General features: G+C 36.0%; 1 protein-coding gene and 1 pseudogene across 2 annotated transcripts in view; one reads left to right on the forward strand and one right to left on the reverse strand.

Annotated features, from left to right (window-relative positions):
- The window catches only part of NAV2 (neuron navigator 2), a 442,768-nt gene that overhangs the window by 178,403 nt on the left and 239,455 nt on the right, over positions 1 to 24,910 (forward strand). For both annotated transcript variants that reach the window (XM_051965599.1, XM_051965600.1), the window contains one exon: positions 3,431 to 3,585. In XM_051965599.1, coding sequence (XP_051821559.1) covers positions 3,431 to 3,585 — 155 coding nt within the window. The remainder of the gene's footprint in view (positions 1 to 3,430; positions 3,586 to 24,910) is intronic.
- On the reverse strand, positions 6,114 to 6,382 carry LOC127540763 (60S ribosomal protein L37a-like; annotated as a pseudogene).

A 24,910-nucleotide genomic window follows, 5' to 3' on the forward strand; every position in this document is an offset into this window, starting at 1 on the left:
CTAGATGATCAGGAGCAAGTCATTTAATTTCTCAGAAATTTCAACACCATTTGCTGTGTCTATGTCATGGGCTGCTGGCTGTGAGGTCCCAAATGCAAATGACATGATATATAGTGGTGGATTTACATATGCAAATGAGATCATATATGCTCATGAATTACATATGCAAATTATATGTGATATGCCAATTAGGTGGTATATGTGGATGAGACCACATATGCAAATGAGATATGTGTTGGTGAATTTACATATGCAAATTATATGTGATATGCCAATTAGGTGGTATATGCAGATAAGATCACACATGCAAATGAAATAATAGATGCTAGTGAATTTACATATGTAAATGAGATAATATACACTGATTAATTTACATATGAAGTGAGATAATGTATGCTGTAGGTTGTGTAAACCAATGAGACCACATATGCAAATGAGATGCTGATGGATTTACATATGAAAATGAGATGATATATGTCAATAGATTTACATAGGCAAATGAAATAGTATGTACCAGTTGTGTAGTACATACCAATGAGACCACATATGCAAATAAGATCACGTGCCAATGAGATAATATATGCAAATGAGATCACATGAAAAAATCAAAAATCAATCAAATCATTTATTGAGTGCTTACTATGAACCAGACTCTTCTAAGTGTTCAGAATTCAAAGAAAAGCAAAAACACTCTTGCCCTCAAGAGGCTCACAACATGTAAGGAGATCTAGATATATACAGGAGCTGTATACAGATATATACAGTCAGTGGAGTTAATCTCAGAGGGGTAGACACTGGCATCTGGGGAGGGGGGAGAGGAATTGGGAAAGACCTCTTGGAGAAGGAAAGATTTGGGCAGAGACCTGAAGGAAGCTCTGGGAAACCAACTGATAAAGTTTAGGAGACAGAAGTTTTCAGTCATGGGGACGCTACGAAGATGTAAAGTCCTGTGTGAAAAATTACTGGAGCAAAATTAGAAAGAGAGTGGATGTCAATGAAAAATAAGAAAGGAGTGGATAGTGCCCTGTAATCAAGAGGACCTGAGTTCAAATTCGGTCTTGGACATTTACTAGCTATATGACCCTGGGCAAGTCACTTAACCCTGAGTGCCTAAAAAAGAAGAAAAATTAGAAGGAGGAGGAGGTAAAAGATCAGGAGAAGGCTGAAAAGAAGGGAGGTGGATTATAAAAAGCTTTGAATGCCAAATCAAGTAATCACTAGCCACTAGAGTTTGGAGTTCGATGCAAAAGGTGCTCAGACATATTCCTTAGGTAAATGACTCTAGAATGTGAGTGAAGAATGTTTGGAAAAGGGGAGAAACTTGAGGCAGAGATACAAACGGGGGTTCTTGTAGTTGTTGAGGTGATGAAGGAATGAATTGGCTAGTAATTATCTCAGTAGAGAGAAGGGGACTTACATGTGATAGAAATGATCAAATTTGGCTCCATGGAATGAGCAATGTAGTTATAAGTCTGAGGGATTGGAAGAGTCCTGTAAATGTCACTTATCTTTAACCTTATTAGTGAAGGGACTCAAACATCCTTAGAGAAGGTATAAAGTCCAGCAGAGCCAATCATCTTATGAGTGTCCTTCCTAAAATCAAGAATTGAGATATATATTTGAAAGAAAAGTGAATGATTGTCTTTAATCAAATAGATATTATTCTAGGAAGAGCTATACATATTTAGCCAGTCACAGTCTGAGGAGACAGATTTCAGTTGTAAAATCTCTAAGGAATACATTAATTAGATATTGAAAGAAGGTATTTATTTGTACTAGTGTTTCTCAAGTAGTCCATTTGTTTTCATTTCAGGTGTTTCTGTTTGGTAATTCTGAGTTTCTGTTTGGTAATTCTGTCTCATAAATTATGATGATTTCTCAATTTCTGTGTTGCCATTTAGATTAAGCATCTCCTTTAATAACTGAGGCAATAGTTTGACACCCACATCCTTCTTATGCTTTCATATTTCTTAAGGTATCCATGATTAGAAATTGGTTGACAACAAAAGAATATACAACCAAGACAAAAAATGAAATGAATTTTAGGAGGGACACTGATAAATTGCAGTTTTCCAAAAATAACAGTTATGATGGTGAAAGAACTGGAGAGAAGACTATATAAAGATTCAAAGAACTGAGGATTGTTAGCATGGAGAAGAGAAGGCTTGGGGATGCTTGATAGTGGTCTTTAAGAATATGAAGTCCTGCTGTGTGGATAGAAGAATTAGATTTGTTCTTCTTGAAGTCTGGACAAAACTAAGATGAGAGACTAGAAGTTAAAGAGAGGGAAATTTATACTTGACATAAGGAAAAGCTTCCTTTTTTCCTCAATAGTATTTTATTTTTCCAAATACATGTAAAGATAGCTTTCAACATTCATTTTGATAAGATTTTGAGTTCCAAAATTTTTCTCTCTCTCTCTCTTATCTCTCTTCTCCCCAAGATAAGAAGCAATATGATAGAGGTTATTTACATGTACAATCATGCGAAACATATTTCTTTATTAGTCATGTTGTGAAAGAAGAATCAGAATAAAAGAGAAAAACCAAGATAAATAAAAAACAAACTTTAAAAAGGGAAAATAGTATGCTTCAATTGATATTCAGCCTCCATAATTCTCCTATTGAATATGGGTGCCATTTTCCATCCCAAGTCCATTGGAATTATCTTGGATCACTGTATTGTTGAGAAGAGCTCAGTCTGTCATAGTTGATCATCACATAATGTTGCTGTTTATTGTGTACGGTATTCTTCTGGTTCTGCTCACTTCACCCATCATCAGTCCGTGTACGTCTTCCAGGTTTTTCTGAGAATATCCTGTTCATCATTTCTTATAGCGCAATAATATTCTATTACATTCATATCCAATAATTTATTCAGCCAGTCCCCAATTGATGGGCACAGGACAACTTTCCTAACAACCACATTTATCACAGTGAAACCCAGGCTGTTTGGAAGATGTTTTCTGACCAACGATGATAATGATGTAGAAAGGATTGTCTTTCAAGTATAGGGTACAAGCATCCCTTCCAAACAACTCTGATTCTGAGCTTCTTTGAACTTCATATTTTTAAGCATTGCATTATTTTTTTTCAGAGACAACACTCTTAAGTGTTTTTTTTTTTTCCTAAAAAAAAAAAAAAAACTCTTGAAATTTATATTTGGGCTTTGATTTATTCGTTCAGTAAGTATCTAGGACATTCTAGATTAGGTACAAGACATACCCTCAAGGAGTTTCTTATCAATTGCCATGCTTATTTCTAGTCCCTAATTATTTGCTGTCGTTTGCCTAGACAATTTTAAACTTCTCCAAACCCAGTTAGGCTTGTTCTTTTTTCCTGCATGGTTCTGGCTCTCTCTCCTAAGCTACCTCTCTCCTCCCTTTCTTTCACCAGACCAAATCAGTCACCTATTGATTTTTCCATTTCAGACTCCCAGGTCCTACCACGAGGGTATCAGCTGCAGGCAGCGAAGCCAAAACTCGTGGGTCTGTTAGTGCCAACAACCGGCGCAGCCAGAGCTTTAACAACTATGACAAATCCAAGCCTGTTAACTCCCCACCCCTACCGCCAAACAATGAGCAAGGTAAGTTAGCTTCTTGGGGTATTTTTAGCTCTTTCCCTTTGCTCTAAATCTGTGGGGAAAAGGATTACAAGCCAATTAAAAACTTTAAAAGGAATAGATTTGGGGGAGATCTGAGATGCTGAATTGTTTGACATATTATTCCTAGAAGTAAAAATGATGTCAAAAGTATGGGCTTGTATTCTAGGCTTCTGATTCTCTCAGTTGTTCACTGTCTCCTTTGCTTTCCTTGGGCCAACGCAAGCAGCCTGCCTAGTTTACTCTTTTAGGATGCTCGTATTCTTAGCCATGTAGGAGCTCTGCACCCCTAGCTCCAGGGTGTGTTGGGTCTGGACCCCAGCTGGCTTCAGGTGGTCTCCAGGTCTAAGAAAGTCCTCTTGCTTCATCCTTCTCAGCCTTGGCCATCAATGGCCTAACTGAGAGGAAATCATAATTTTCCCAACTCCTGTAAACTTCCCTTTGACTAATAGGAGCTTGTTCTCAGGAAAATTGTAAATCCAGGCAGAAAATAAAAAAGTGATGTGGAGTATGAATACTATGTGTGTGTGTATTGTGTATTGAAAGCAGGTACTTATTTGTTCTAGGGTTTCCAAAGTAGTCCATCTGTTTTCATTTAAAGTATTTGGGGCTCTGTGTTTGATGGTAGTCCTGTCTCAAATATTAATTATGATTTCTTAATTTATGTATTGCCATATTAGACACCTCCTATAATAACTGAGGCAAGGGGCAGCTAGTTGGTGTAGTGGATAGAGCACCAGAACTGGTCAGGAGAACCTGAGTTCAAATTTGAATTCAGACCCTTAACACTTCCTGACTGTGTGACCCTAGGCAAGTCACTTAATCCCAATTGCTTCAGCAACAACAACAAAAAATGAAATAAAAATAATTGAGGCAAAAATTTGATACCTATATCCTCTTGTGGTTCAATATTTCTTAATTTATGTATGTTATATATATATGTGTGTGTGTGTGTGTGTGTATGTACATATATATGGAGAAAGAGAGAGAGACAGAGACAGAGAGTGCAATGATTCACTTGATATATCACAAGTCCATAAATCCTTCTGAGTTCTCTCAGGTCCTGCAACCTTCATCTTAGAGATTGTTATTGGGAATTTTCCTCTCTCCTTTTTAGTGCTCTTTTTTTCTCTTTTGGCTTTAATAAGTATTTATTTGGGTCCTACTATATGCATTATGTTGTTAAATGCTAGGGAAATACAGCAATGAAATAAGTCTAGGATTCTGCCTTCCTCAGTAGCCATTTACATTGAATCTACAAGTAACTATTACATGATAAGTGTTCATGAGAGTTCTAAGCTAAGTACTCTGAGATCAAGAGGAGAAACATTATAGTTTAAGTAATGGTGGTGGGATGAGGAGCAGAGAGGGGAGGGACATCAGGGAAGTCTTTTAATTTAAGGATTCTGGGAGCAAAGACAGAGGTAAGATGGAAGCTGGACCACTTTGGGTAGATCCTAGTGCCAATGGAGGGGAGGATTCTGAGATAAGATTGGAAAATCTGGGTGGGGCCAGATTCTCCTGGACCTTGAGTAGCAGGCTGCTAAGAATTCCTTTCAATAGCACAGCAAGATCTTTTAGCAAGCCTACCCCACCCTTGCCATTTTCCATCTGCCAAACCTCCCTCTGTCAGATGTGCCAAGATTAGCTACTAGCATGTTAGAAGATTTAAAAGATTACAAAGCGCCAGCATCTGGAGTCTGACTAGGTGTGAGAATTCTGGCTGGGGTAGGTCACAGTCAGCAGGTCAACTACTCTTTGGAAGAAGGCAGTGAACAATAACTATGACTAGAGAGTGGAAGCAAATGCAAAATCCAAATTGAAAGAACTATAAAAATTACAGACTGAGCGACGAGGCAGTTCCCATTGAGCAAAGTCAAATTTCCACTTCCAGGAATTACCCATAGATTACCGGGAGGGAATAGTGAGTTCCAAATCAAGAGGCTGAAAATAGGATCTTGGGGTCCAATTTAGGATGATTAGATCTGCATAAATAGTATGCAAGATAATGAGTCCTCATCCTATGAAAAGGTATCTTTGATTAGTTTAACTGGTAAACAGCTGGTAGTAGGTAAATGCTGGTAGATATTGAGGCAGGGTTTCTCAGGGACCAATAACAATGTTATATGGTATACCAGTGGAGAAGTAGGTCTGAACTTTAGTTGGAAGTCAATCATCCACATGTGGCTGAGGCAAGAAATTCAACAATGGAGAATCAGCTGAAGCTCCTAGTGGGCAAAGCCTTCTACTAACAGAGTTCCCTTGTTAAATGCTTTTCACTTAAAACCCCCCCACACCAAAAAAAAGATGCCTTTGACCAATATTGAATACTAACTTTATTATAAATTTTATGGTAACACATCATTTTTAAAAATTTTTATATAACCTTTGATCCATATTTACTAATTTAATTACAAATTTTATGGTAACATCTTTTTTTAAAAATTTATTCCATAAATTAATCCATTTATTGTTGAACTATGGACTAGTAGGTATTTAATAAGGAAAAAGTGTTACTGGCCTTCCAATTCCTTCTATCTTCTGATGGCAGATTTGACTGGGAATGCAAGGGTGATGTCGTAGATCCATAGACCATTAGCTACTATTTTAGTACAGGATCCTTAATGCCAAATACTCCCAGCTCATCTCTTCATTTTGACAAAGAAAGGGCAGGTGTACTTGCCATGATGGCTCATTTCAATTTTCTTCACCATTTTTTGAAGAAGGAACCACATGTTCCATATTTACCAACAATTCCAATCTTCCTGGTATTTTTAGCCATGTTGTCAAGTTCAGGAACCAAACTCAGAGAAAGCTAACACATCCTCGATGAGTTTCATTACTTTTGTAGTAAATATTATCAATGTAGGTTTAAAATGATTTATGAAGAAAGAACTACAAAACCTAAGTCTGGTCTAGTTGTGTATTTGTCAATTTCTCTTGAGCCCCATATTTGTGTTTATATTTTTCAAAAATGTATCTGATCTTGTTCTCCCTGAAAAAAGACTGCAGATCTTAATTAGAACTCAAGAGATGTCTATTCAGAACTTATAATGTGCAAAATATTTGTTAGGCCACAGAAAAAATACAAAGATAGATAAGACAGAGGTTCTGATTTAATGGAGCTTTATAATCTAGTTGTGGGAAGGGAATCTGACACATTCTAAAAGACTGTGGTAAGGACCAAAGGAAAACAGCCCATTCTTCATTGAAAGGATCAAGAAAGACACTAGAGAGGAACTATGATTTCAGTCTAGTTTTGAAGGAATGGTAGGATTTCAACAGGTAAAAATGTGGGAAGAGAAGGTGTGTTCTGGACACAGAAATGACATAAAGCATGGAAAGAAGGGAGTGTGGGTGATGCATTTAACAGTGTTGCTGCAGTGATTTTAACTGCATTTGGCTTCAATCTCATTTCTGCAATATGAATTAAGGACAGAATGTCAACCACACTGCGTGACTTGACAACAAGGCCTGTTGAACATGTGTGTCAATAGGAGAGCTTTTGATGAATTGGTCAGGACAAAAACTATTAGCTTAAAGACTCAGCCAAAGTTGTCAGGCATGGGGGAAGTAACAGTCACTGAACTCTTGTTTTTAATAGGAATACTAGACTGATGGATCAAGAGTATGCTACAGATACATTATACTTAATTTTCAGCGATGGTTATTGGGAACTTTGGATTCCTTGGATTTAGTATCTCATGCTTCCATTAGGAACAAGATGGAAAGATGGGAAGTATATTACTATATAATTAGGTAGATTCGGAATGGTTGGATGTCCAAATGTTAAAGTCTAAAGTCATAATATCAAAGAGGGAAGTTTCTCATAGAGAATCCCAGGGATTTCTCCTTGGCCCTGTGCTAATCAACAAAAATTTTTGAGCAGTGGCTTAGCAATCTCTCTGCCTATAGTAGGCACTTAATAGATAAAGCCTAGTTTTCTTCCTTTCCTCAAGGAGCTTTCATTCTAATAGGGAACGAAAACATATAAAAGGGAATCCCGGTGTATGTACAATTGGTGACACCTGCGGTCCCTCTACCTCTGTAGTTTTGTGATGCTTAGTTAACAGTTGAAGTGTTTTCTGTTTTTCTTACATTCCCAAACATATATTCTGGATGTATCCACTGACTATTCATTAGAAACTAAACAACTGAGTCTATAATCCTATAATATTCACAAATTTTCTTTTGGGCTCCATCATTTCTCTTGAATAATGTGATCTTTCCATTCTTTCATCCAAATCAGATAGGTATTTTTAAGAAGCTGACATAACAACATAAACACTTGATAAAAGAAACTCATTTTCCTCCTCATTGTTTATTTACTATGAAATATGACAAAGGGAATTCTTTTCCATTGAGTAGGCAATTTCCATCTATCTGGATTGGGACTTTTCTCTGACATTAGTCTTCTTTCCATATGTCACTTTCATCATTTCTTTGATCACTGCTGCCTTTTATGGAAGGGAGAATAGAGACAGACGTTGCTGGAGACAGAATTTTATAGCCTTCAACACTGTCATATCTGGAGTATCACACGATCTGCAAAATGAGCTGAGCCTTTGATTTAGCATCTCTATAAACTTGTCACTTTGTGGTTCAAGAAGCAAATCCCTTATCCCAGTTAGTGATTGGAAGATGTAACCATAAAAGCTTTGTTCACATCATGCTTTCTTAACTGTGCCCTGAAGTCAAAGTCAAAGTCAACAATCTGGTCAAAAAGTATATTTCAGCATTGCTGGCCTTGTCAAACATTATATAGTTAGGATAACCTATTTCTAGGCTTCTGCAGGGGATGGAAACTGAATCTGTGAATTGGCACAGAGACTGCAGGATCAGGAAACTTCCTTCATCAATGCAGGTCAGCATTTCCTCTGCAGTTTATAATGTTAAAGGAGTTACCTAAACTCTGAGAGGCTAAAGAACTTATTCTAAGTCATAATCAGTGGGTGTCAAAAGTGGGACTTAAACCCAGCATTTCCTGGCTTTAAGACTAGCTTCTCTCCACCACATCAAAATACTTGGAGAAAGAAAATAAGCAATGACAGGCTTTCTATTAGTGATGTTCCAGCTAATGCCCATGAATTTACTTTTTTTTACTTAATTATTTTGTTGCTTCAATTTTTCAAAAGTATTTGCCCCATTTCAGAGCTTTTCTTAATTTAAGGAGACTTTTGCAAAACACTTTTCAGAGTCTTTTAAAAAAGAAAGATCTATGTTCCTTGTGAACTAGATAGAGAATGTGCTTCAATTGTGGTGAGAAACAGTTAGAATTAAAGTCATGGAACTTGCTAATTTACTTGACCTAAAGAAGAGTTGTTAATAGACTCAAAGTCCACTTATAGCAAGGTCAGTAATGGAGGAGTGTCTCAGTGATTTGTTATTGACCTGGAAATTTTAAACTCTTGAATTAATCAATGATCCAATTCAAGCTCTGTATTGTATTATTAAATTTATAGATAGCACAAAGGTAGGAAGAGTATCTAACATGTTGGCTATTAAGATCTCAAAAAGATCATAAAAGATCAACACATTGGGCAAAATCCAAGATGAAATTTAACAGAGGTAAATGTAAAAAAAAAAAAAAAAAAACCAGAGGTAAAAATTTTTCTTGTACAAAAAATTCTACTTCACAAGTACAAGATTGATGAGAAGTTAGTCAAAAGAAACTCATCTTTAAAATACTTGGAGGGTTTTGGTAGATTTAAAGCTCACTCAATCAGCAGTGCAATTTGGTATCAACAAAGTTAATATTTTGGGCTATTTTAAGAGAGAAGTATAATGTCTAGAAGAAGGAGGTAATATTTCTCCTCTATTCTGTCTATATCAGTCTATATCTCTATATATCACATTTGTAGTATTTTTGGTATAAGTTCTCTTCCCTCCTTTAAGATGTCAATTCTTTGAGAAAAAGGACTGCTCCATTTCCATCTTTGTATGCTCAATCCCTTGGACACAGTAGGTACATTTCCTTTTTCAGTTTTATAAGAAAGCGTCTCCAAATGAGAAGACATATTTTTCTACTTTCATATTCAAATCCAACTGTCTTTAAAATTAAAATTGAAATCATTGTTTGCAGGTTAAAAATAAAAGAAAAAGAGCCTGTGATTTTGTTTTTCACCAAAGACAGTTGTGTTTTGAAGCTCATATTGGAGATTTAAACTCTAATAAATATCATTCCTCAAGATATTTGCCACCTGGCTTTTAATAACTGAGAAGAAAATCAGAAGCTTCAAAAGACAAAATGAATCCTTAATTAGATGAAATATATTTTTGACCATCCAATGACAGAAATAGAAAATAACCATGTGATGGTGATAAGAACTTTGAGATAATTAATCACATCATTTATATGCTTCTGTCTTTTATATGGGAAAGAGTCAGATTAAACACAATTTGTGTTTAATGTCAAGGGATATCTAGCTGAGATTTGTGGGAAAGTGCTTCAGGTTCTTTTTTCCCCTCTTTCATTTTGCCCATATGTTAGCTACAGTGTGATTTTAAAAAAATATTCTATGTAGTGACATTTGTTTTATCTTTTTAAGAAGTTTTATTGATATATTTTATTTTTTATGCATTATATAATTGTAATACCAAATTATCCACTCCCACCTTACAGAATTGTCTGTAACAAAGAAACACAATTGAGCAAAATAAAATGTTGCAGTGACCTCCCCCATCATTATTTGCCTGATTAGACATCCCTCTCTATACCTGAAGAGGAAGGACGGACTCATTACCTGACCTATGGAATTATTGGCATATTCTAAAACCATTTTTCTTCTATCATTTAATAGCATTTTATTTTTTCTAATTACTTGTAAAGATATAGTTTTCAACATATACCTTTGTAAGATTTTTGAGCTCCAAATTTGTCTCTCCCTTACTTCCTTCCCCCTCTCAAAGATAGCAAGCAAGCTAATATAGATTATACAGGTACAATCATGTTAAACACATTTTCATATTAGTCATTGTGAAAGAAGACTAAAGGTAAATGCCATGAGAAAGAAAAAACAAAAACAATTAAATAAAATGAAAATAGTGTGCTTCAATTTGCACTCAGTCTCCATAGTTTTTTCTCTGAATGTGGATGGCATTTTCCATCCCAAGTCTTTTCAGAATTATCTTGGATCACCGAATTGCTGAGAAGAGCTAAGTGTATCATATCTGATCATCACACAATGTTGCTGCTACCATGTACAAGGTTCTCCTGGTTTTGCTCACTTCACTCAGCATCAGTTTATGTAAGTCTTTCCAGGTTTTTTAAAAGACCATTTTTCTTTTTTTTTTTTTTAATTTTTATTTAATAATTACTTTATATTGACAGAATCCATGCCAGGGTAATTTTTTTTTTACATTATCCTTTGCACTCGTTTCTGTTCCAATTTTTTCCCCTCCCTCCCTCCACCCCCTCCCCTAGATGGCAAGCAGTCCTTTATATGTTGGATATGTTGCAGTATATCCTAGATACAATATGTTTGCAGAACCGAACAGTTCTCTTGTTGCATAGGGAGAATTGGATTCAGAAGGTAGAAATAACCCGGGAAGAAAAACAAAAATGCAGATAGTTCACATTCGTTTCCCAGTGTTCTTTCTTTGGGTGTAGCTGCTTCTGTCCGTCATTTATCAATTGAAACTCAGGTCTCTTTGTCAAAGAAATCCACTTCCATCAAAATATGTCCTCATACAATATCGTTGTCGAAGTATATAATGATCTCCTGGTTCTGCTCATTTCACTTAGCATCAGTTCATGTAAGTCTCGCCAGTCCTCTCTGTATTCATCCTGCTGGTCATTTCTTACAGAACAATAATATTCCATAACATTCATATACCACAATTTACCCAGCCATTCTCCAATTGATGGGCATCCATTCATTTTCCAGTTTCTAGTCACTACAAACAGGGCTGCTACAAACATTTTGGAGCATACAGGTCCCTTTCCCTTCTTTAGTATTTCTTTGGGATATAAGCCCAATAGAAACACTGCTGGATCAAAGGGTATGCACAATTTGATAATTTTTTGGGCATAATTCCAGATTGCTCTCCAGAATGGTTGGATTCGTTCACAACTCCACCAACAATGCATTAGTGTCCCAGTTTTCCCGCATCCCCTCCAACATTCATCATTATTTTTTCCTGTCATCTTAGCCAATCTGACAGGTGTGTAGTGAAGACCATTTTTCTTGACTATTTTATGAATTTTCTTAGGATTAAAGATAGAATATAATGAAACACAGACAGAACTTATAAGATAATCATGGATTGTAAGAAACAATTTATTTGTAAAGTCAAATCTGTGGCCCAGTAAAAATAATCCATGAGAACTCTTTGGCTATAGTGACTTAGTATTTAGGAAGTTTTACCAAAATCAGTGTTTTAATCAACAAGCATTCATATTGTGGTAAGTGCTAAGGAAATACATACATTACCCTTTTTCTGCTCACCCTTTAATTACCAGACATCTGACTGTTGTTTTCACCATTCTACAGAAAACAATCCCTACATTGTCACTAGTGATCTCATAGTTACCATATCCAGTGATTTTTTACTAGTCCTTTGTCTTCAACAGTATTCGATACTTCATGATACTACCTTCTCCTGATTCTCTTTCTGCTTGTCTGACTATTACTCAGGTACCTTCATAATTCATATTCCTTCAGTCCCTTAAAAGCACACGCTCCTCATTGTACATGTAGAACCTATATCAGATTGCTTGTTATCTTGGGGAAGGGAAGAGAGGCAAGGAGAAAAATTTGGAGCTCAAAATCTTACAAAGATGAATGTTGAAAATTTTCATTATGTGTAACTGAAAAAAAAATTATTAAATAAAAAAAAAGAATAAGAGGAAGAAAAAAAGAAAAAAAGAGAATACATGTACCTCATGTACCCCAAGCCTTTGTTCCACAGTTTTTTTTACACTTTTCCTTGATTATTTCATCTCTTTCTCATGGCTTCAAATATCACCGCTTTGCAGATAACTTCCAAGTTTATATTTCCATATGTAATTTCTTCCCTCTAATCTCTCATCTTCTGTTTCCAACTGCTCAAGGAACATCCCTATCTGCATGGCATGCTGTCACCTAGAATTTCATAACTTAATTCTTCATCTCCCCTTCTCTCAGCTTTCCTATTACTGTTCTGTAATGATTCTCTCAGTCACCCCAGCTTAAAACTATAGAGTCTTATTTGATGCTTCTCTACTGTCTTCTCCATTTAATTTTGTGGCCAGATCCTATAAAATTTGCCTTCACTGCAGTGTCTGATCTCTCTTATCTACTATTCCTGCTTCTCTTACCCTATCTTAGACCCTCATCCTCTCCCACCTAGACAATTGTAATAGATTCTTAATAAATCCCCCTGTATCTATTCCTTTCCACTCTAAGCCATCCTATATTCCTTGAAAAATTCATCTTCATAATGCACACTTGCAATTGTGCCATTTCTCTGCTCTCACTTTCCTGTAGATGAAAATATAAAAATCTTTTGCTTGATATTTAAGGCCTTACATAATTTGGCTTCAGTCTACCTTTCTATCCTTATTTGACACTTTCCCTTTTAATACTCAACAGTCCTATTTTTTCCTTTAATTTTTTTTAAAGATTCTGAACAAAAAAAGGGAATTACAGATCTCAGTTGTGTTGTTTCCTTTTAGTTTTAAGTATGTTCAGCATGTGGCTTTATTTTTTTTTAAATGTTTCATATTTTCCCCAATGACAAAAATTCACTTTTTTATTTTGAATTCCAAAATTTCTTTCTTTCTCTTTCACCCCCTTTACCTGAGACAGTAAGCAATTTGATATAGGTTATACATGTGCAATCATGCAAAGTAGATTTCTGTAGTGTTCTCATATAATTCTTTTTTTTAATGCTCTACAATGTATTTATTTATTTATTTATTTTTTAAATGACTTTTTATTGACAGAACCCATGCCAGGATAATTTTTTACAACATTATCCCTTGCACTCACTTCTGTTCTGATTTTTCCCTTCCCTCCTTCCACCCCCTCCCCCAGATGGCAAGCAGTCCTATACATCTCATATAATTCTTTTGCAAATGTAGTGTTCTTCTTTTTTAAACTATATGATGGTTCTCTGTGGGCAGGTTTCTTGGGGAGGTTTTCTGGAGGTGGCCTTAGTTTCAGTTCAGATGATAATCACCTCAAATGCAGCCAGCTGATAAAATCCAAACGTTTATTTTCTCCTTCCAAGTCTTGTCTCTTTCCTTGGGCCCAGTTAGCTTTCTTAGAGGCCTCTCTGCCTCCTTGGTTCCAAGAGCTTTTGCAGCTTGTCTTTTAGCTCTTCCAGCTTCTGCCTCCAGCTCAACTCCGACTCATAGCTTCTCAATCTCCAACTGACGCTCCCCTCTCAATCTTTTCAACTGAACTCTCCTGACTCAGCTCAGCTGTTTTTATGCTCTGTTAGAGGTATAAACTCAAAGGTTGACTCCTTTTCTGAGAGTGGGATTATGGGAGGTATGAATTTGGATATCTCCTACTGAACCCTGAAATCTCCCAAACATGTGAATTAATGTGTGAACTCTCAAAGGTGTTAACTTAAGCATTGTTTCTATCAACTCTAATCACTTAACAGCTTGTAAGGATTCTGACATATTTCCATATTAGTCATGTTGTAAAAGAAAGCACAGGCACCCCCAAAAAAGATGAAAAAATAAAGAAAATAAAAAACAATAGGCTTCCATCTACATTTAAACCCCATTGGTGCTTTTCCTGGAAGTGAATACAATTTTTTTTCAATGAGTCCTTTGAAGTTGTCTTGCATCATTGTATTGCTGAGAAGAGATGTCATTCACAGTTGTCAATCATTCAATATTGCTGTTACTGTGTACAATGTTCTCCTTATCTATTCATCATTTCATGTAAAGCTTCCCAGGTTTTTCTGAATCCATCCATCTCATCATTTCTTATAGTACAAGAATATTCTGTTATAATCATATACCACAATTGTTCATTCCCCAATTGTTGGATATCCTCTCAATTTTGAATTCTTTGCCAATACTAAGAAATGCCACAAATATTTTTGTACAAATAGGTACATTTCCTTTTTTTTTCTTTTTAAAAATATCTCTTTTAGATGTGAAACTAGTACTGGTATTTCTAAGTCAAAAGATATGAACAGAATTTTAACCCTTTGGCATAGTTCCAAATTGCCCTCCAGAATGGTTGGATCAGTTCACAATTCCACAAACAATGCATTAGTGTCCCAATTTTCCCATACCCCTTCCAACATTTGTAATTTTCCCTTTTTGTCATAATAGACAATCCTATGAATTGGTACCCAGTTGTTTTACTTTGCATTTCTCTAATTAGTATAGCATGTGACTTTCAAAGCTGTTATAGTTATCTTTTCTTCTTCTTTCCTTTCCTTAAGTTCTCTTCTCTACATTTAAAATAAAAACATCAATGACCCTCTTTATTTTTTCACAACCCTATTGCTTACCCCTCTGCAATTTCCCTTCCTATTGAAAAAGAAAAAAAATATTTTAGTAAATATTCCTCTTCAAAATAAAATCCCACACTGATATGTTGGAAAATATATGTTTCATCCTACATTTTGAGTCTACTATCTGTCTGAGAAGAGATAGATAGAATTTCATGCTCTGTTGTAATTAAGTCATTCACCAATGTTAGTCTTCCTTCTTCATCTCAATGCCAGGTAATGAATGACCTTCACCCGTATGTTGGCTGGCCCAATCTCAGAATTATCCTACCTGAAACTTTGGGTCAAAGTGATTATCTCAGTAATATTTATTCAGTCCTTGCAGGTATTTGCTAATCATCTCAGTTAACTACCGTGCTAATTGGTTTGATCAAAAGTTCCATTCTCATTGTTTCTGAGAACACAACCCTAGTGTACTCCACTAAGAAGAATGCCTGGGAGTTAGTGACTCATGCCATTCTTGTGATGGACAGGCTCCCTGTCTAATATGTCTTGTGTGACTAATATAATTCTCCTTCTGTCTGTTTCCCTCACAAAAGAAAAAAAAAATAAAATGATAACTCCTCACCTTTTGCCTTATTCAACAACAGGGATCACTGTATTTCTCTGAAGTGTCAAATGGGGTTTAAAAAATCAATGATCTGTAATAATTCACAACTGACTCGAAAAACAAAATGAAAATATTTAAGATGGGATAAAGCTAATCTTTGCTGCCCTCTGATGGCCAAGTCTTGAATAACTTCTAGAGCCTCCAGTGCTCCTCTGATTTCTACTGGGCTTTCTTCTCCCTCCTCTCCTTTTCTATATGTTTACATGCATACACCACATACATGTTTTTATGTGTTTATGCACATTGGACAGAAAAAGGACTTGGTGACTTTTACAGGTTGTCCTCTGACACATACTTTGTGTGGCCCTTGTCAAATCATTTAACTTGTCCGTGTTCCGGGAAGCTATTTAAGACTATTGAGTTATATAGTTTAACATATTTAACATGTTTTGGTCAACCTGCCATGTGGGGGAAGGGGTGAGAGGAAGGAGGGAAAAAGTTGGAACAAAAGAATTTGCAACTGTCAATGCTGAAAAATTACCTATGCATAGATCTTGTAAATAAAAAGCTGTAATAATAATAAAGAAAGTTTGTGAATAAAATCACTTGAAGGACAAAAAAAAAAACTATTAAATGATATAGAAAGTGCTGACCTATACTAGGAGTGGGAGTTTCCTTAACTCTACTGAACTATGATACTCAGTACTGATGAAATCATAGATCTTGCCCCCAGTCCTCAAAACTGGACTTATTTTTGTCTTTTTCCTCCTATAGAATATATTCCTAATATCCTTCATCAATTTGATACTTTGGAACTGGGGTATCCTCTAGGTGGGTCCTCCCTTCCACAAGATCATCTACATTCAATCTGCCATTGTTCATGCTATGTGCCTTTTGTTCATATTCTTCCGTGTGAATACAAAGAAGGAATAGGGTTAGCTCTGGGTACTGCATTCCTAATTGCATTTATTTTTACTAAATTTTCTCAAAACATCTTCCTTCCTAACCATGATGTTTTATAACAAAGTTATAAATGAAGAAATCTTCATCTAGGTAAATCAGTAGCTAGAACGCCAGCCCTGGAGTCCGGAAGACTCATTTTCCTGAGTTCAAATCTGACCTCAGACACTTTCTAGCTGGGCAAGTCACTTAACTGTGCTTGCCTCAGTTTCCTAATCTATATCTCTCCTCATTTCATTCCATTATTTCTGCCATGAAACTCCTAAATGGGGTCCAAAAGAGTCAGATATGACTGAAATAATTAAACAACAGCAACATTCTTTCACCCACAATCATTATGTGTTTACTCTTATCTTTCATTATTATATAACCACTAATAAATTATGAAAATCAGCTATGATCATGTCGAAGTTCAGAGAGAAAAGTGGACAGCATATTCTCTTAGATGGGCAAACACAAGTATTATCTGTTAGCTGAAATACAAGTGGAAGAAAAAAAATTCTTCCATGAGATTGTGTCTACCTGCTCACTTTTCTAGTTTGCTATGTGGTGGATTGGGAAAATGGTACATTTACTTCTTAGAAAAAGGTAGAAGTGCTACTTAGACCTAATATGGCTCAAGTTCCTTGGTTGGCAGTCTCACTGGCTCTGAGAAGTAAACCTTTCCCAAGTCTAGTGTATTGTATAGAATAAAGTGTTTTTACTTTTTCTTCTTTGTCATAGAATGTTTATGTGGTTCTAAAGGAATTGGGGCAGTGTGATGTAGCGAGAGCTAGCCTTGTAGTCAAGATCCATGAACAAGTCTAGCCTCAGACCTTGATCAAACCTCTCAATAGCCTAAATATCTCTCTAACACTATGAACTGCAGGGTAGATCTATGTGACACTTGTATTGGTAACAAAATTTTCTTATTGGGAGTTCCTTATTCTAATGAAATCATGAGTCTAGTCCCAAAAAAGTCATTGATCTCTATAGGGACCTCAGTAGGTGAAAAATATTGATATTCTATCTGGAGATTTAGAAGCTTCCCTTAGACTTTCTTATAAAATATCATAGGAAGGAAGTAAAATAAATTTAGTTAGGAATGCATCCCCAGAGCTAACCTTATAATTATATGGAATAATTCTCAAAAGGTCACCATTGCAGATTCATTCTTTTGAATCCTACTCATAAATACTGGTTGATTACAACCTACCACTTGAGATATTTATAACGGAGACTGCATTTTAGGAAAGATTTTTATTAACCTAAGTGATCAAAATTGGCCTTTACAGATTCATTTTCCTATGAAATCAGAGAATCCAGTGAAAGATGAGGGTTTTTGATTCCTTAAAAAAATTGACAAAATAGTACTCTAGCTCTACTCAGGAGTTTCAATAACTCTTTTAATAAAAGTGATGTCAAAGGGGTTGATGTAAGTAAACTCTGAAGTCAATCCCCATGGTGTATTTTCTAACTTCCAAGTAAGAAATGTTTGAGCTGATCAAAGGATGCATTTCCTACATTTGCTGTAGGGGGGCAGCAATTGCCAAGAAAAAGAAATCAGTCCAGTATAAATGAGAGGTTAATAGATTTTTTGTGGAAGGAAAGATTCTTTATTAAAAAGCTGAAAAATATATTATGGTCCTTTCTTATATATGAATGGATCTTTGGCACTTCATTGACAAACCTGAATGATGTCCAATTGTGTATATATAAAGTGCTTTGTAAACACAAAAATCTATAGAAATGTGAGCTACCATTCTTATAAAATTGCCTAATGTAAAATTCTACCATAGAGGAAATTTCTATTTAGGCAGGCCCTAGTTTTTTTGGGGGGAGAGGCGTTTTTACAGGTACTCATAATATCAGAACACTGAGAGATTTATGGGTATATCTAATCCACTAAGGGCCCAAACTTCCAAAATACTCTATCATTAGATTTTTCTGCTAAGAGGTCTTTCCTTATATTAAATTTGTCCATTCATGACTTTGGAATGATTGCTTCCTGTGAAGTCAAGCAGAAAAAATCTAACCCCCCCTTCCATATGACATACCTTCAGATACTAGAAGATACTGTTATGTAAACTCATCTCATCATAAATTTTGTCTTCTCAGAGATAACCAGCCACGTTGTCTTCATCTCTCCTTTTATGGCACAATCTTGAAGCCTTTGACTAATCTGGCTGCCATCCTTTGGACTCTTTCTAGTTTGTCAATGTCCCAGCAAACGTCATGCCCGAATTCAACAGGACATTCAGACATTGTCTGACTAGGAAAGAATATAACGAAACTCTGACTTCCCTAATCTCAAACACTATGTTTTCTTAAAGTATCTATATTTATTAAATACTATATTTATTAAAGTATCCCAAGATCACATTAGTTTCTGTGACTGCCATATTACAGTCTTGATTCTTACTGAATTTGCCCTCTATTAAAACTCTGAGATCTTTTTCACACTAACTGGCATCAAATCACATTTCTTTACCGAATTTCTTGGCGTCAGTGTTTGGTCTTACCCAAGTATAAGACATTTATCCTTATTGGTTTTTACCTTAAACAATCAGCCATAGCTAGTGGTTAGAGACCTGGCTTCAGAGACAGAGATTCACATTCTGCCTCGAGTACTGACTATGTACCCCAGGCAAAGCACTTACACTCTCAGAGCTCTAACTAGCTCTCTATGATGATAAGCAACAGAGAAGATGCTGACCTGCACTGCATTAATGGAGGGAATTTCCTCACTTCTTCACTATACCAATAAATCATAAGTCCAGCTCCAACATTTATATTATTAGGTTCAATAGTGTTTTATTTCCTTCACTTATTTTTGGATCCTGATTCCATTATCCAATATGTTGGATGTTCTAGTTCTAATGTTATATTTCCATATTTGATCAAAATGTACTCTAGGCTTCTAAGTCACTGATAAAAGTATTAAATAGCAAAAATTAGGCAGAGATTCCTAGGATATTACATTGGAGAATTCCCTCCAAGATGATATTGGCCCATTAATTGCCTCTTACCAGTAGCCTCCTAATTGGCTTCAATTGTCTACTCACACCATACCATTCTAAAGCAACTAATAAATTTCTATTACTTAAATACAGATCTAATCATTTGACTCTTTAGGAATTCTTCATTGCCTCTAAGATTTAAAAAAAAAAAAAGAAAGAAAAAGAAAAGGAAGAAAAAATCTCCCTGCTACTGAAAGCCTGTATAATCTATTTCCCCACCTCTTTTTCTGGTATTATATCACTCCTTTTTAGATATTCTATGGTCCAATTAAACTGGCATAATTTTCCCTGAATATAATATTCTGTCTCTGCCTCTGTCTTCAAAAAGGGGCTTCGCCATACCTGGAATGACCTTCTTTTCATCTCTGCCTATTAGATCAGATCTTCCTTAAAAGCTGGACGTAGGTACCATCCCTATAGTGCTATTTCTGAATCTCCTAGTTATTAATGCTTTCTCCATAATGAAATGATTCTATATCTGTTTTTTTTGGAAATTGTATTTGCTTATCTTTGTGCATATTGTTACTTACAATAGAATATTAGTCCCTTGAGGATGGGAATTGTTTCCTTTGTAGCGCAGTAATTAACACACTGCTTTGCACTGCTTAATCACTGCATCTTAACTACAAAAAAAAGCATAAGAAATTTTGCCATATACTTTGTTAAAATTTAAGTATCTCCAGCAATTCACCGATCAGTCAGGCTCACAAACCTGTCCAAAAAGGAAATGGGGTCATTCTAGCATGACATGATTAGATGAAAGTATGCTGGCTCTTTGTGATGAAAACTTTTTTTTCTAAATTTCACTGATGTGAATGGGTATTTTTATATCTTTTGCTCTCTTAAGTCTTTTTTCTTTTGTGATCCTCAAACCATTTGATCTCCCAGAAAACATTAGATAATAATGTTTGGACAAATTAAATCTACAATATCCTGAATAGGTACCCAATCAGTATTTGTTGACTGACTTTAGTATGAACAAGAAATTGTTTAATTAACATTAATTAAAAAGATAGGATATTTTCTTATTTGTATGAACTACAATCACAGAGCAGTTAGAACTCCTTAATACTATAAAAGTCAAATAAAGAAATATTTAGAGTTTCTGATATTGTGACAATAAATTTCCAAAAGCTGTCTTCCTTTCTCAGCTGCTCTGCAAGCTAGTGCAGCAGGCATTTCATTAAGAGGCAACATGATGGAATGGTTAGAATATTATACTTGGATTCAGGAAGACTGGATCCAAACCCATTTCAGATATTTACCAGCAGGGTAACCTTGGACAATATTCTTAACTTGTCTAGGCTTTAGTTCATCTTCTGTAAAATAAAGAAATTGAACTTGGTGACTTCAGAGGCTCCTTCCAGTCCTAAATTATCCTATGGTTTCCTGTTATGAAGAGATTTAAAAGAGAAATAACTAGAACCATGTGCATCCCCTATTGGTCAAGATGAGGTGAAAGCAATATAGGAGAGTGTCTTCCTGCTGCCATCGAAGTGTTAGGCTACAGCAGAGCCCAGAATCTTCCAGGTCCTCAGTACATTAGCCTTATGTTCTGATCCTGTGCCTCTGCTTCCTGGAAGAGACTAATAATCATTATAACTGGTATTTATAGAGTACCAATTATTCAATATATGCAATCTCCTTTGGACCTCACCAAAATCCCATAAAGCTAAGTTTATAAACACAGTTGTCCTCATGTAGTACATGATTAAGTTAATATTAGGGATTTGCCCAGGATCCCACAGCTAATGGCTGATTCATGTGTTATGAACCCCAAATCCAACACTTTATTGAGTCCTCCTGGTAACTCCTTAAAGTGACTAATATTGTATCCTCTGTAGAATTTATCACCAAATGCAGCCTTTTCACAATCTGCACTACTTTCTCCCCTTTTTTGTGCACATGCACAGAACTAATTTAAGAACTAACTTTTAAAGTACATCAACTATATAAAGTACATCAAATAAACTAATAACTCATTTTTAATCTTGCCCCTCTTCCCCCAAAATATTTAGCAAAATGCTACCTAACTTAGCAATGGTAATCCAACTATCACCAGCTACCTTCCTGGCTCAAAATCACCTGGACAATCTGCTTTCTTCTTTGATTTTAATGCACTGGTGACCTCTGATTTGATCCAGCATAATTTCTGATTCCTCTACTCTCTGGACCCAGATCTTACTCTCTCTCCCAGAAAAAACTGTAGGTTCTTTCCTACAGTGCTGTTCCTTGTCCATAATTGAAGGGATATTGCTATGCAACTATACACACACGTGCACACATACACACACACACACATAGATTGGGGAAGGGGAAAGATTAGATAGTCTCAATCCATCATGTAATGCTGGTTATCATGGCCTTGACCAGTGGATATTACAATCAGTTCTTCATCTGGACTTTCTTGGACCTAAGTCCAAGGATCTAAAAACAAAATAAAGAGCTCATTCTAAAAGGACCTGTTTTACCCAATGTGCTGGTTTTGGGTCTCCTAATAATCAATCTACAAAAATTCATTAAGCAAAAAGTTTAAACATTAATAGGAGACTATACATATCTGAGAGGAGTATCCAAGGAAGGGAATTGGAGATTCAGTACTCACAGGGATTATCACACAGTAGTCAATGTGTCAGTAGCCAATAAATTATGTCCTTTCCAACAGTGACTATAATATTCATTTGATTGCTAGTCCAAGAGAAAGAGGATGAGTCCAATAGATGAAAAAAAGGGATTAGGAGGAGATAGCTGGAGGGAATACATATATGGCTACCAGGTAAATAAGTAATAATGGATAGCAAGGGGATAAGGTATGAAACATAGTCTGATCAAATATAATGGTATAATATGTACACACACACACACACACACACACACACACACACACGTATATATATGTAGTATATATAGTCTATCAAGGTGAGTTTTCCCTACCTCATTCACCCACTAATCAGGATGACTCAGCCCACAGACAAAACCTCTAAGCTCCTAATCTTGGGAAAGGAAACATCAATAAATCTCCAATTCTCATATGGGAATGGCGGAAGATACAGCTATAAAAACACTCATAGTATCAGGACTTACCTAGACCTTTGGACCTACTGAGCTGTAAATTCAATACTATTGCTTCTTGGGAATTAAGTAAGCTAATAGAATTCAATTCTATTATCAATATCAATTATAGAGCAAGTGTTGCTTTAAATAGTCAGGTAGCTAAGTGACTCAGTGGATAAAGTCTTTCTGAGTTCAAACATGGCTTTAGACATTTACTAGTTGGGTGATCCTGGGCTAGTCACTTAACCCTGTCCACCTCAGTGTCCTCATGTGTAAAATGAGCTGGAGAAAGAAATGGCAAACCATTTCTCTGCCAAGAAAACCCCAAATGGGATCACAGCGTCAGAAACAGTTAAAAAACTATTGGAAAACTGGAGAGGGTTTGGAAATCCCCATCCATGGTTGCCTGCAGCTGTACCTGTGATCTGGCCTTCTGCCTCTCTCTGTGTCTCTTTAGGGAAAATGTCGGCCTCTTCTCCTCTCCTGGTATATATCAGGAAGCCTTTGTTCTTTCCATTCTCCTCCTTAATATACTTTCTCTTCCTTTTTTTCCCCTTGAGATCACAGGTTTGCCCCCTGCTATTTCTAAGTAATAGATCATTCTGCCCCTTTTCCTGCTGGATCTAATCAACAGTATTAAAGAAATTTTGAAGACCTGGCTTCATATCCTGATTCTCCTAATTACTGCTTGTGTTACATTAGTTAAAGTCAACTCCCCTTTAAGTCTCACTTTCTACTTTTATTGAAGATTTGTTGAATTGTACAGATTAACGTTGTAAGGGAAGAACACCAGGATCAACTTGAAAAGAGTTGTTAAAAAACTAGTCCAAGGTCACAGCACATTTTCCTATCTCAAAATCTAGTGCCCCAGCCTTTACATCATGCTCACTCTCAAGAGACTTTGAAATAGATAATTGCTAAGACCTCTTCTAGTCTAAATCCTGTGATCTCTTTTGCTGAATCATTTAATTATACCTGTATTTATCTTTTTGCCATAAGTTTTCTTTTAGGACTGAATGTGAAACTGATTTATTGATGACATTTCATATCACTATCCACAGAGAGATCTGGGGGGTAGAACTTGAAGATCATGTCTTTACTTTTATTGACAAAGTGTTCTCAGAAAAAAATTAACTTTCCTGAATTGGTCATTGAAGTAGGAAAAAATAATATGCCATTCGTTTAATCAGATCTTTAAATCATTATCAATCAACATGTATTTATTAAGGGTCTACTATATGTCAGGCATTGTGCTAGATGCTGGGAACTCAGAGATAAATGAAGCAGTCATAATTATAGAGTTTGCATTCTATTAAATATACACAGAAAGAAAAAGAAACTATCCCTAGATTAATTAAAGATGAAATTACCTCCTTCGATAAGTATTTGAAGTTTCCAAAGTCAGATGCAAAATCCCTCATCTGTGAAATAAAGAGGGCTAGAGAGGTTGAATTTAGATGAAGTTTGCAATCTCTGATCCTTGATCAGACTCTGAAACACACTGGTTTTGGACCCCCTTCAGGGATCACATCTGCCCGTCTTCTGAAATTCTGCGACTCTAGACACTGGGGACTGCCAACACTGGCTGCCTTGTCAGGACAGGTGCTGAGCAAATAGCAGTAGCATGATAATGTTTGGAAATGCTCAATTTAATTAAGGAGTCCCTCTGATCAACCTCTAGACCTGAATGTTTCCGAAATCATCCAAGGCCTGATGTGGAGGCTGAATTCCTTGAAGTGTTTCCAAGGTGCCTTTTGAATGATTTTCCCCAAGCAGCGATCCTATCTGGTGCATGCAGCTGGGAGGGTAGTGCTCTGGTTCTCTGAGCCCTTCTAACAATAGGGTTTTGTTTCATCCCTCCCCCCCCAATTCTAACCCTCTTCTCCCCCCTTTATTAGCCAACCGTTTTCTTCACTGCCTCTCACAAGGAGTATGCTGTAGGTAATTCCCCAGCCCCAGAAGTGGCTACAATTTTGTGGTGCGATGATCTGTATCTAATCAACAGGGTAGCTTTGGTGTCCTCTGGATAATAGTTGAATTCAAAATCCAAAAAAAAAGTCTTCAATCAAATGAACGATTTGCTGGTAAAAACCAGATTCAAACAGCTCATTTCTCTTTAGAAGGAAGCTCTATTTGGCATTTATCTAGTTCCAAGCTCATATAGGCACCAAACTTCATTTAGAGATAATATTGCAGTTAGTGAAAGGGAAAAGAAATACAACAGAATTCTTCCTTTACTTTAGTATTAGCTAGGAGGAATATTTCAGGACTGCCCCTTTCTTTTCCT

Source organism: Antechinus flavipes, chromosome 6 (assembly GCF_016432865.1).
Source record: "Antechinus flavipes isolate AdamAnt ecotype Samford, QLD, Australia chromosome 6, AdamAnt_v2, whole genome shotgun sequence".
Classification (NCBI taxonomy): domain Eukaryota; kingdom Metazoa; phylum Chordata; class Mammalia; order Dasyuromorphia; family Dasyuridae; genus Antechinus; species Antechinus flavipes.